The sequence below is a fragment of the Fukomys damarensis genome, unplaced genomic scaffold, assembly GCF_012274545.1.
Source record: "Fukomys damarensis isolate Sample0158 unplaced genomic scaffold, DMR_v1.0_HiC HiC_scaffold_17, whole genome shotgun sequence".
NCBI classification, from domain to species: domain Eukaryota; kingdom Metazoa; phylum Chordata; class Mammalia; order Rodentia; family Bathyergidae; genus Fukomys; species Fukomys damarensis.
The window spans coordinates 77,994,626-78,007,865 of record NW_022900929.1 but is presented as its reverse complement, the minus strand read 5'-3'; the positions used below and the strand labels follow the sequence as shown (position 1 = coordinate 78,007,865).

The window sequence follows — 13,240 nt, the reverse complement described above, 5'->3', positions numbered from 1 at the left end:
TAGAGTTTTCTTCACTTTTAAAGGATGTATGATATGAATTCTTTTTTTAAAGGTTCTTATGAAAAATTGCAACGATACAAGGCATTTCCAAAGAAATACCAGAAACAAAAGAAGATAATGGTATGGTAGTTATGTTTTTATATCATCCTTCAAAAATTGTATTTTCCCAAAAAAATATAAACTGTCATTCCATAGATAAGCACTGATAACATTTTCAAAAATGTTCTTTTAGACTTTAGCATTTTGTTTCTCTGTGTTTTGAAATAGCTACATTCATTTCTTTTTATATACTCAGTATGTTAGCATCTTCATAACATTACAAATTTTTAATTTAATTTAAATTTTCATTAGTACACATTTTATTAGTACAATTTCAAAGTACATAATGATTGTGTTCATTATGGGAAGTTGACTCACGTACATAACACATCTTAGTTCTTTTTACATCCTCTTCCCCTTCCTTCTCTTCTCTATGCTGCAAATTTTGATTTATTTTAATGTATATATTTTGCACTTTGTTGTCTTAATAATTTGCGACATGCTTAGTAGTGCAGGTCGGATGTCAGTCCTCCTTCATGTAGGGATGAACAGCTCTCTTTGTGATGTTTACATTGTATTCAGAGTTTTAAATCTCCTTAAGATTTTCATTATAGTTATCATAGGCTTTTAGTTATTGACATATACTTAGTTCTTTTCAAAAATACATTCTAAAATTAGTCTTAAGACTATAATACCAAGTGTCTGTTACCATTAGACCACCTGCCTCATTTGACGTTTTTTAGTTGCAAAATAAGTTTTATTCTTCATTGTAAGTTAATAATGTCGTAATTGTAGGAAACAAAAAGTAGATAAAAATTAGCATTATAATCTCATCACTTATAAATCATATCACTCTTCATTTTCATTTTTGTTTTATAGAAAAATCAGGTTAAATTACATTTTCTAATTAACTATATGCATTATTAAATTTCCATGAGTAACATTCTGTATCATTTTAAAATGTGTGTTTCATAAATAAACTATCGTAATGGCCCTTTTGTTGGACATTTAGTTTAGTTTTCACTATTCATTATCATTCACAAAGCTGTTGTCAAAATATTTGAGCCAGTGATTGTGCTTATCCATGATTACTGAGATAAGCTTCCAGAAGAGGGACCCCTGGGGGAGGAACTGATATTCCACATGTTCTGATATGCAGTGCCATATTGTTCTCTGGAAAGCACCAATTCTTATTTTTATCAATAGTTTGTAATTTATACCTCACTCATCCTCTCGCCAACAATAAATATTTTTCAATGGTAACTTGAAGGCAACATCTTCAATTCAAGTAACTCAACTGAAAAGTGTTTTTGGCTATGTTGAATTTTATATTTTTATGACTATATAATTTTTTTCTAAAAATTTCTCTTTGGGGACACAAACTTTCCCAAGGATTTCTTTATCACATGCTTGCTCACAGGTATAGTCACATATCTCTCTTTGTATTATCCTTTTTTTTTTTGTTTTGTTTTTTGAGACAGGGTATCACTATGTAGTTGAGACTGACCTGGAACTCACTATGTAGTCCAGGCTAGTCTCGAACTCACAGCGATCCTCCTGTCTCAGCCTCCTAAGTGCTGGGATTACAGGCGTGAGCCACCACACCCAGCTTGTATTATTCTTATAATATTTAAAATATTTAATTCTTTGATCCACCGGATATTTATTTTTGTGTAAGGTAATATAATTGTAAATACATTATTTTAAATGCATCAGTTTGCCATGTTCCATCTTCAGCTCACTGTTTTTTTGAGTGAAGAATTGTCTTGGGCTACATACAAAATATAAAGTTAACATTTAAGTAATGAAACTTTCATTTCTAAAAATACTTTTTATTGTAATATTTAAGAAAGAAAAATAGGCTGCATCTTGGGCTATTTTAAACATTTGTTATTCTATTTTTTCCTGTTACTTAAATTTTCACTAATAATGTCAGTGAGATTATTTTCCCATTATGTTATTAAATAGTTTATTATTGGTTTAAGATATGGTTGCCTTTTCCAAAACTGTTTTGGTTTCAAAATCATACTAATCCTAGAAAATGAGGTACTTAGCTTTACTTCTCTTTCTACCCCAAGATAATTTGTAGACACCATTTGTCTTTGAATGTTTGGCAAAAGTTACCTGTAAACTTCCATTGATTTGTTTATCATTCATATTGTGCAGGAGGGAATGGTTAGGTTGGTTTTAAAAAACTATATGGAAATTACTAATTACACATAAATAGAACTTGAGTAGAATGAGAAAACCTAATATTGAGTGAAAAAAGCAAGCTACAAAATAAAATATATAGTTTTCTTTACATTTAAAACACACACAAACAGTCTCTTGTGTGGTGGTATAAAAGTATTTGCAATGAAATGAAATGGATACAAACCAAAAAAATTAAAGTGACTTTCTCGAAGAAGAGGGAACACAGAACTAGAGATCCTGTTGTAGTAGAATCCAAACTTTATTATATAAACTTCACATTTTATTTTCAAGTTGTAGTCTTTTTTTTAAAGTTAGGGGAGTTTTTATTGGAAATAAGGAAGAGGAAAAAAGAAAAAAGAAAAAGAAAAGAAAACCTCTGGGTTTCTTCAGGAGGAGAATCCGAAAAGTGGAGCTTCTACATGATCCCTTGGTCCAGAACCTTTCGTGGATAAACAGAGCGTATAGCATCGCTCAGTTGTTCAGTGGCCACCTCTCACAGATGACTGGATTTAAAATGATGAACTGGAACTCAGGATCTCTAACCCTGTTACTCAGCATGTAGGGCTGAAAGGAAATAGGGATTTTAGAGAAAAAACTGGCTATTTCACATTTCAGGAGGGAGTGGCTGCACCTCCCTTAGTAAGGAGTGGGCTGCATTCCATGTTGCCTGAGGAAGTTCATTCTTGTTCCAAAGTCTTAGTTCACTGTCTGTTCTTATTTTCATTCCTATCCGTTTGGCTGATTGCCCAACTGTATCTCAGGCCCTTTCCCTAGCTAGCTGCCTTACTCATAAGCTAAATAAATAAAAAGAAGTATCCTTTTAGGAAAGAAGAGGTGAAGACTTGCTAAAAGGGGTCAGTGTAGGGGCTGTCAGTCAGAAATTTTCTCCAGAGAGCTAATCTAAGGGGACTTCAAAGAAGTCATATTGGGGTTCAGCAGTTATGGACTTTCATCAGAGGGTTGATCTAGCAGACCCCAGTAAAAGGGCACATGCATCACTGTTTCCATCTACATGGTGTTTTTAGATCTACTAACATGATCACCAATGCAGGAATGTATAGCCTTACCTTGAAAGAAAAAGGCCAGCCTGCCCTGCCAAAGTAGCATTTTGGAAGGGGGAAGAAGGACTGAGAATATTCCCTAGTTCCCAGCCCTACTCTAAGAGAAGGAAGACAGATTGGGACTAAAAATTTCTCAGGGTAAGTTTCTCTGGTCTTTAATAAATAAGCCTCCAGGGGCCAGGGATTTAGCTCAGTGGTTCTGCTGCCTGCCTCGCAAGTGCAAAGCCCCAAGTTTGATCCCCAGTACCAAAAAAACAAAACAAATAAATAAGCCTCCAAAAAAGGAGAAAGAGAAAAAACAGCAGGAGAAAGTTGGCATGAAGAGGGATTGATTAGCAGTGAGATTCTTGTCCTCCCCAGCTTGCAGTGAGTTAATGGAACAATTCACCCAAGAGATAGCATTCTCAGGAAACTGTGATCAAGTGTATCAAGAGCTAAAACTGCTCCCACACCCGCAGAGGATCAAATTGGAAAGGAAAGTGAGGTAGAACAGGCTGGACATTGCCTCCCAAGGTGTGTGTGTGTGTGTGTAGACTGCCCCAGTGAAGCCTGTCCCCTGAGATTTAAGGGCAGTAGCCTGCACAGATCACCTTTTACAAAGTTGGATGATAGGATCTTGCATTTTTATATGAGGCATGTGTTTCCCAAATCTATCCTACCACCAGAGAAATGATAGAAGAAACATAAGGCTATCTGGGAAAAAAGGAAGCAAGCACAAATTTCACCTGCCTCCTACCTCCTAAATGTAGCATTTAACAAGAACATATTGCAAGAAGAGAAAGACAACAAAAAACTGTCCATTTGGGACTTAACTCCTATTAACTGCAAATCTCAGTGGGACCTCCAAAATATGAAAAGTTAATTCAGTATAAACTGAGCTTGTGGTCTCACAACATTCACAAATGAAGTTGTGAACAAAAGGAGGAAGTTAGAGCTTTTATTGGAAATAAGGCGAAGGAAAAAAGGCTCTTGGTTTCTCCAGAAGGGGGATCCAAAAAGTGGAATTTCCCTACAGCTGTAGTCTTGAAGCAAATGTTAAAATATCAACAGTAACCAATTCTAGGATGTAAGAACATTGGTATTTATATTATTCATTATATGTTATATTCAAAAGGAGTTTTAAAACATTCACTGCAGGGCTGGGGATTTCGCTCAGTGGTTCAGTGGCCTGCCTTGCAAGCACAAGGACCGAGTTCAATCCCCGGTACCAAAAAAAAAAAACCAAGCTTTCACTGTTGAATTTTATCAGATGACTTTTCAGGATCTGTTGAAATTACCTTTAGAAAAACTATATTAACAAAAATTTAATAAATAATATTATTGTTGAATACGTTTTACTGGATTAATTGAGAGTTTTAAAAATTTTGTTTTAAATGTTTACCAGCTTTCTGATGAGATGGAGACGGAGAAGAATATAGAGGTATTTGAAACTTTTATTCTGCCCAATTGTCTATCAAAAGTATTATTTGGTTCTAAAAAGAATGTTTATAATAATATAGATGTAGTTATATGCATAGAGGTTCCAGGAAAGAGAGTTGGTAACAGACATAGCAACTTCCTCTTTTCTGCCCAGTTCATATTTCTTTGTATATAGTCTTGCTAAAATAAAATTCTTGATCATTTGAGTATCTGTCAAAATTAATTCTGAAATATGATTTTATTTTGCTTTTGACTAGGCCTCTGGGTTTGGCCCGTAATTATACAAGGGCTCTTAATTTCACACAGAAGTAGATAATACAAAGATAATTTTGTAGGAGGGATGTATATTTTTTACTTAATATAGCAACATAAAATTGTTGCCAGGTGAGTGGCAGTTAAATATTTACGTCTCTTCTATAGTCATATGAGACTACTTTACTAAGGATGAAATAATTGTTTTGTATTTCCTTTTTTTCTAGGGTTACAACTTCTCAGGATTCAACACAAGTGCAGTTACTGAGTTACCTAGACATTTGGATGCAAAACGAATTTATCTTTTTATTTTAAAAGCTCATAACTTTGATGTATGTAAATATCATTTTATTTTTGTTTTACAATAAACCTTGAGAATATGATTTATTGAATCAAACCTTTGAAACTATGGTAGTTTGGTGTTAAGGAAGATTTGATCCTTTAGGCTTTAAATTTTTCGGGAGAGACCAGTGATATCTAATACCCTGCTCACCAGAAGAGTGGTATTAGATATCATGTCAGTCTGAGGGTAACAGTGAGTGATGGACAGACAGGACCATACAGGCACTTTTCTCTCTCCCTTCCTCTCCATCAGCTCAGGATAAGTTAGCTGTCTACTCTGACCCTGGAGTAACTTATGAAAGCCCTTCTCCACAAGCCTTCTGTATGTTCTTTTAAATATAGGGTTTTTGTGTAGTACTTTTTCAATATAGGATTTCAAATGATGAAAATCTGAAAGAATAGAAAGGTAACCAGAACCATGGTCAGGACTGCCAGGAATAGGATGGGGCTGTGGTGGTTACTGGTAAACCTGCTTATTTTCCCCTCTGTATTTCAGTTGTATTGTATTTTCTACTTTTTATGTTATATACATCATATAGTTCCTTTGTAGTTAAAAATGACTAAATCTAAGTTAAAACTGTTACTAGTGAAGTCCATGCTATATTTAGTGGCCTGTGAACGAGTGCCCCACTGAATATATGATAAAGAGTTCTCCTGTTATACAAATTTGCATTATGTCTTTTTTGTTGACTTGCATTTGAGATTACATTTATCTATATTCCACTAATAGAAATGTTGAATTCTACTGAATCCAGGATTTAAAAATTTTTGTGAATAAGAACACAATAAGATGATCTGTTGAATCTACATATTTAAACCAAAATGTATCATTTCAAGTATTATAGTAAGTAGATTATGTACCAATTTTGATGAGTTGTCTGCTTAGGAGAACCCCATGTTTAGACAAATTCATGAAGGGGATCTATTGGGATAGAATTCTGTGATTCCTTGTCAACATTTGCCTTCAAGAAAAAAAGAGGAGGAATTGTGACATGCATTTTCCATTTTTGTCTTTCTCAGTCTGTCCTATACCATTTTTTCAATACCTCTAACCAATTTGAGCATTTGAAATGTAGCCAGTGTGACTAAGGACCTGGGTTTGTTATTTTATTTCTTCAATTTAAATACAAGTTTAAAAGTTAGAATGAGTTATTTAAATTTTTTTCAGTTATGTTTGGAATGGAGTAACGACTGTGCAGTCTAAACAGCAGCCTAGTACTTCTTGATGAAAATAGTTGATAAATGCTGTAAATTGAGATATACTATAAAAGACATACTTCAACACATACAATTTCAATGATCTAGTATTAAAAAGAATAAAAAACGTCTCATTACTTATTGTTATATCAATTATATGGTGATGGAATTTTTAATATATTTGATTAAATAAAATATATCCTTAAAATTAATTTTACTGTTTAGTTTTTTAATGTATCTACTAGAAAATGTAGTATTATATGTATATGACTGATGCTAAATATTGTTGAACAGTACTGGTCTATTACCATTAAATAGATGTATGAGGTATATTTGTACTAACATGTGTTGTTATAGATTTACATTTCATATCCATGTAGCTCTTTTTTTCCACAGGAAAGAGTTTTTAGAATTTGGAAGACTCATTTCCTCTCTGAAGCCTCCATTGCTCTTTTACGTGACTGCTTTTGGTGGTGGTTTCTCTACAAGTTTAAGGTAAATAATATTTTTAAACTTCTTTTTTAGGAGTCAATTTGTGCCATAGTTACTTTTCTAGTAGAGGCAATACTGATATAAAATGTTTTCTGTGTATTTTCACAGAGATTCATTTTTAAATATTCCATACATGTTAAAAATTTTGTTTATTGTCTTTTTTCACGGGAGTTGAGGCTTTACTCTGCACTTCCAAGATACTAAATCTTCATTACTCAGAAAAAGATTAGTGAAGTCAAACACTGTAGTGAGTAATAAAGTCGTAGCTTTCCTTCACAGTAGTATGTGGTGGTAAACACTTACTACAAAGCCTGCTGCAAATCTGTGACATTGGAGGAGGTTCAGTTCGGAAGAGAGTCTACAGATCAAATTGAGACAAGGTCTTGTCTGGATCCAGAAAGGTGAAAATTCTGACTAGGCTTGAAAAGAAAAAGGAGGGCATGCTGTCTGGCAAAAAATAAGAGAATGGAAATAAGTAGTGCCTGAGGCAGTATTTTACTTGAAGAATTTCAGTCAGCACAGTGTATACTTAAAACTTGTTCTTGGATCCCTAAAAAGAAACAAATAGCTGGAAAATACATCACTCCCTATCATACAACAACAACAGTAACAACAAAAACTACATAACATAGAAAGTCACGATATTTTTGAACTCATTGTACAAAGATTTCAAAGCAGTTAATATATTACCAGGGATAAAGGAAGTAATCACACGATGACAACATGGCCAGTTTACTAAGATAACAGAACAAACCTAAATATTTAGGCACCTCATAAAATGCTTCAAAACACACTTAATAAAAACTTTTAATACTTAAAGGAGAAATAGAACCATTGGTATAGTTCAAGGTTTCAGCACCTCGCTCTCAGAAACTGGTCGAATGTACAGAAAATCAGAATGGCTAGAAGACTTCAACAACGTTGGCGAACAGCTTGCCCTGACGTTTCCGAGGCATGCCTCCTGTCTCAATGCATTTGGTGTTGCTAAAACAGAATACCACAGGGTAGGTAATGTGTATGAACAAATATCTGTTAGTTTACGTTGACGGGAAGTCCTAGATCTAGGGGCTGGCGCCTGGTGAAGGCCTTCTTGATGAGTCTTCTCATGCTAGCAGGCAGAGGGAAGGATGGGAGGAGAAAGAGAAAGAGATTGTGAAAGTGACAGAGGTCAGCTCACTCCCATGACAACCGCAGTAATTCAGCAGTGCGTCCCATGACCCAGATGCCTCCCGTGAAGTCCCATCTCAACGTCAGCACATGGGGGATCCGGTTTCCAATACACGAACCCCCACAGAGGGACACATTCAAACCACAGCATCTCCCAACAATAGCAGAATACATATATACATATTTTTGTAAATACATATTAAATATTTACCAAGATAAACTCTATTCTAAGCTAGGAGAACATCCTGATAAATTTCTAATAATTCAAGCCATACCCATGCAAAGTATGTTTTCAGACAAAATGATGGTAGTGGTTAATCTTGATTGCCAACTTCCTTGCCTTGAGAGATACCTAGGGGGCTAGGAAAGTACATTTCTGGGTATGTCTGAATGGGTCACGGGGGTATGATCTCGGGAACTATATCTGGTCCCCGCCCCCTCCTCTCTGGATATTTTTCCGCTGTTTCCCAGATGCCCTGAGTTGAACAACTTTCTTCTTCCATGGCCTTTCACTGTGAGCCAGCTGACCATGAACTGGAACCTCTGAAACCATGAGCCAAAATGAACCTTTCTTCCTTTAAATTGCAGACATCAGGTGTTTTGTCCCAGCAACAGGAAAGCCAACCAATACAATGGCATTGCATTATAAATGAAAAGCTGGGAGACATATGGAAAAACCTGTAAACATCTAGAACTAGCACACTTATAATGACCACATGTCAAATCAGAAAGTATTTTGAATTGAATGAAAATGAAAATGCAAAATTTGTGGAAATGTAACTGAAGCAGTAGTTGAAAGTTATATGAACATTAAAATGCCTATATTTGAAAAAAGAAAGTTCTCAACAACTGTGATCACAGCTCCTACCTTAATGAAGTAGAAAAAGAACAAATGAAATCTAAAACAATCAGAAGAAAGGAAATAATAATGATCACAGTGAGAGTCAGTACAAATAAAAACAGGAAACAAGAAATTTGAGAAAAATTAATGAAGTCAAAAGACATTGAGAAGTCTTCAAACAAGATCGTACAAGAGGAATTTGAAGTCTGTGTTTTACTGAGAGTAACCAGAGCAGAAACAAAATCCAAATACAGTTCAACATCGCTTAACTGATTGAAGTCCCTAAGGGCTTAACAAAAGAGGCAGGCCTATTCCCATGCACAAATAACATAGCCCTCAGTTTCTGTTGTCCTATCCACTATGTCCAGCTCTCCAACAGAAATTAAAAGACTTATGAAAAAGGAATGTTCCAATTTCCAGTTGTAATATTAACTTTAATACATTTTGTTTCCAAGCCTGACAGAAAAGATCAAGACTGCCTGTTTGATAGAATTGCAGAAAGTTACGTGACACTTTTCATGAGCATACCACTCAGTCGAAAAGATGCATTCTTTCAGGTAAACATAGAAATTAACTCTGTGCTAATTATTTTTAGAATGAATGAAATAGAAAAATAATTATTTTAACACATATGAGATTATAGTTTGTTACTTTGGCTAGCAGAAGTGTCAGATGTAGAATAAGTGGTGGTGCTATTTTTAAAGTTATGATACTACCACTGCCCCTTCCCAGAATAGTGTATTCCATTACCTCAAAGTTTTACAGAATCTCCTTAGTGGTAGAAGATTTTTGTTTGGAAACTATTGATGTATTCTATTTATATTTTGTTTTCTTCTTCTTTTATTTTTTTGGTACTGGGGATTGAACTCGGGTCCTTGCACTTGCAAGGCAGGCCACTGAACCGCTGAGTATTTATATTTTGTTTTTTTTTTCTATTTACTTACAAAATGATCTATGATTTTCTTTTAACTTTATAATGAATCTTTTGACTCATTTGAGAGTAATTGACTGTATTATATGTAAGACCTAAGTACCTGTTACAGTAAAATACAATGCATAAAATTATGAATCAAATACTTATTTTGCTTTTCTGTTGTTACACTAAATAGTAAGACTGATTAAGACATAAATGTTTTGTAGTTTGTAAATGTTTTCATGGTTAAGGCATAGTGAAAATTTTTTAAATATCCTTCACAGTGAATCACACTGTAAATCTAAATCACACATTTGACAAATGTCCAACCTTGACCAACCTCACAATGACGTATATAAAATGTGGTAAAGGGAAATCAGTAGTGGACTGAGAATGAGGAGATGACTTCATGTTTGTTCTCCGATACAAATTACCAAGGTGATCTTGATAGACCACTGAGCCTCTCAGGTTCATAGCTAGGTGGTTGGTTAGAGCCATGACTTAAATTGTTATCTTGTGGAGTGGTGACATTCTGAAAGATAAACTAGGATTTTATCTGAAAGATGAACTAGGACTGAAAATGTTTTTTCTTATTTTCCGGAAAAAGTTAATGAAAGCTTGCTAATTTTATGAATTAATTACCTAGGGATAACAAAAACAGCTGCTACTCCTAATCATACTCTTTAGGTTAGTCTGTCCTTTTGTGGATCTTGTATTAATGTGTGTTAACTGAATGTGCCTAACTTACCTACACAGTTTGATAAAACCAATCATGTTTTAACAATGGACCCGTAATAAAAGGATAACAGGCTTGTTTAATGTAAACTAAGAAGGAAAGAAATAGCAGGACCATTGCATATCCCTCTTTCTCTAGTACCTGGTCCTGCTGTTATGATCAAATGTTCTCTTTTGGGATGGCTGTGTCTTTTATTTTATGTCTGTATTGTGATACTGGGAGTTGAACCTAGGGTCTTCACACTAAGTTGCATCCCAATCCCTTTTTACATTTTCTCTAATTTGAGAAAGAATCTCATCAAATCTCTGCATTGCCCAGCCTGGGCTCCAACTTGAGTCTCTTCTGCCTCAGTCTTCCAGAGGGCTGGTATAATAGGGATATGGCCTCATCTCTCATGGACTCTTTTCCACTGTTTTTAACTCATTGAAGTAAGCAAGGGTTTCATTACTCTTGATTCACTTGATTTATCTAAGGAAGAGAAAATGTTAATGTTTAAGGATAAAAATATTATCCTCACTTTCTACAAATTAATATAAACCAACAGATACTTAGTGTAGTGTTTGCTTCCTTTCTTCCAGTATTACACAGTGATACTCCTTTACAAATTTTCCAAACAGGTTGACACTTGATCTCCTTTCCTTCAGTCTCCAGAAGGTGGAATGTTCACAAAAGACTTTAGAAATTCCCCTTGTTTGGAGCCGCACGCCGGTAACCCCAGTGCTCATGGAGATTGAGACAGGAGGACAGCAAGTTTGAACTCAGGCTCTGCAACTTAGAGACTCAATGGGACCCTGGGTGTAAAGCCTCTGAGTTCAATCCCAAGTCCCACAAAAACAAAAGAAAAGATTTTCATTGTTATTGTGGATATAATTTTATATTCTCAAAATATAGTATCTGACATCTCTAGTAGTAAAATGTCCATGGTTCATTCAGTAAAACTGAGTTCATCAGTATCTGACTGCGTCCTCTCCTTTGCCATACAAATCCTTGCTCCTCGGAACATCATGGAAGCCTTAAACTATTTATCAGCAATTTGAGCACCATCAAGCTAGGTAACCATACCAGTTTCCTGTTGTTACCGTACCAAATTTTGAGAAACTTAGTTGTTTAAAGAAGCATTCCCTTAGTACAAAAGGCCAGAAGTCTAAAATGAATCTTACAGAACTAAAATGAAGGTGTCAGCAAGGCCGTTTTCTGTTGGAGGCCCAAGGACAGAATCCACTCCTGGCCTCTTCTGTCCTCCAAGGGTCGCGGCACAGTTTGCTTTATCACTGCATCTGTCCAGTGTCTGCTTCTGTAGACACATTGCCTTCCCGGCTCTTTGGTCAACTTCCCCTCAACCTCCCTCCTATAAAGACACTTGGGATTACATTTAGAGCCCGTGGGTAATCCAGGTTAATTTCTCCCAGAGTCTTCAACTTAACCATCCCTGCAAAACCTCTTTGCCGTATAAACTGATGTCCGCAGGTTCCAGAGACTAGAACACGTTTACCAGTCCACCACAGCAACCTTTCAGGACCCCTCCAGTTATAAAACTGTGCACAATTAAGGGCTTACTGTGTGATGGTAAATACTTAACTGAATACAGAATACCAAAACAGTGATATAAATTTGTCTTTAATGTAAAAATATGATATCCGTGTATTGTTTAGTCATTTCTGAGAGAAACTTGTTTAGAAATTCGAAAGCCTATGAGATATGGGGAATGCCATATATCTGATTATGATTTCAATATTTAAACCATACTAATTACAATATGTAAACCCACGTATACAAGCTCCAGTCATTTAAAAATATTTTTTATTTTGATGACCCACGTACCATTTTCTGCAAGTTTAAATGAAATAAAGGGCTAATTATCAAACTATCATAATTGCTAGTATTTATTCAAATTAAATTTTTTTTCACAAAATGTCAAAAATCATATTGACTTGATTTCAGCTTTTCTTTATTCATGTCCCTCACTGTTACAGACAGTAATAAAATGTTTCAATGCAAGCTATTAGAAATATATATTTTTACAAAGTGATAAGACCTTAAATAGTTAAGGTATATAAAATATAAATTAACCTAACATGACTCCATCTGGTAGGTGTATCCTGATTGTTTGACACAAGCTATCTATGCAACGTTCCTGGAAGCATTTCCAGAATCCAGTAAACTCTTTAATGATCAATTTAAAGAAGATCTGGGAAATAACATTTTTCTTTGGATGTCAGGTATGAATATATTACTTAAGTAATAAATATTTTCGTTCTTACAGTTTTTGAATTGGTGTAGTTTACTGCACTCAAAATACTGGTCATTTTTATTTATTTATTTATTTATTTGTGGTACCAGGGATCACACTCAGGACCTTGCACTTGCAAGGGAGATGAGGCACCACTGAGCTAAATCCCCAGCCCTATTGGTAGTTTTTATACACCAATATAGATGTGTCAATGTCTGTGTTTTTTAAAAATGCTTATTCTAAAAATTGTATTATCAAAATGAGTTATTAACTTTAGGAACCAAATAACTTTATAAGCAATGAAATTGTAGAAAACTGGGTTGTGTGTGTGTGTGTGTGTGTGTGTATATATATATAT

At 34.8% G+C, this 13,240-nt stretch overlaps 1 protein-coding gene across 22 annotated transcripts in view; it reads left to right on the top strand.

The window, feature by feature from the left end:
* The window catches only part of Fam227b (family with sequence similarity 227 member B), a 157,291-nt gene that overhangs the window by 20,356 nt on the left and 123,695 nt on the right, over positions 1–13,240 (top strand). For all 22 annotated transcript variants that reach the window (XR_002025872.1, XM_019209718.2, XM_033765221.1 and 19 more), the window contains 6 exons: positions 53–120; positions 4,678–4,713; positions 5,192–5,296; positions 6,900–6,998; positions 9,459–9,560; positions 12,745–12,871. Coding sequence is in view for 21 of the 22 variants with exons in the window: in XM_019209718.2 (XP_019065263.1) it covers positions 53–120; positions 4,678–4,713; positions 5,192–5,296; positions 6,900–6,998; positions 9,459–9,560; positions 12,745–12,871 (537 nt within the window). In the remaining variant the exon portion in view is untranslated. The remainder of the gene's footprint in view (positions 1–52; positions 121–4,677; positions 4,714–5,191; positions 5,297–6,899; positions 6,999–9,458; positions 9,561–12,744; positions 12,872–13,240) is intronic.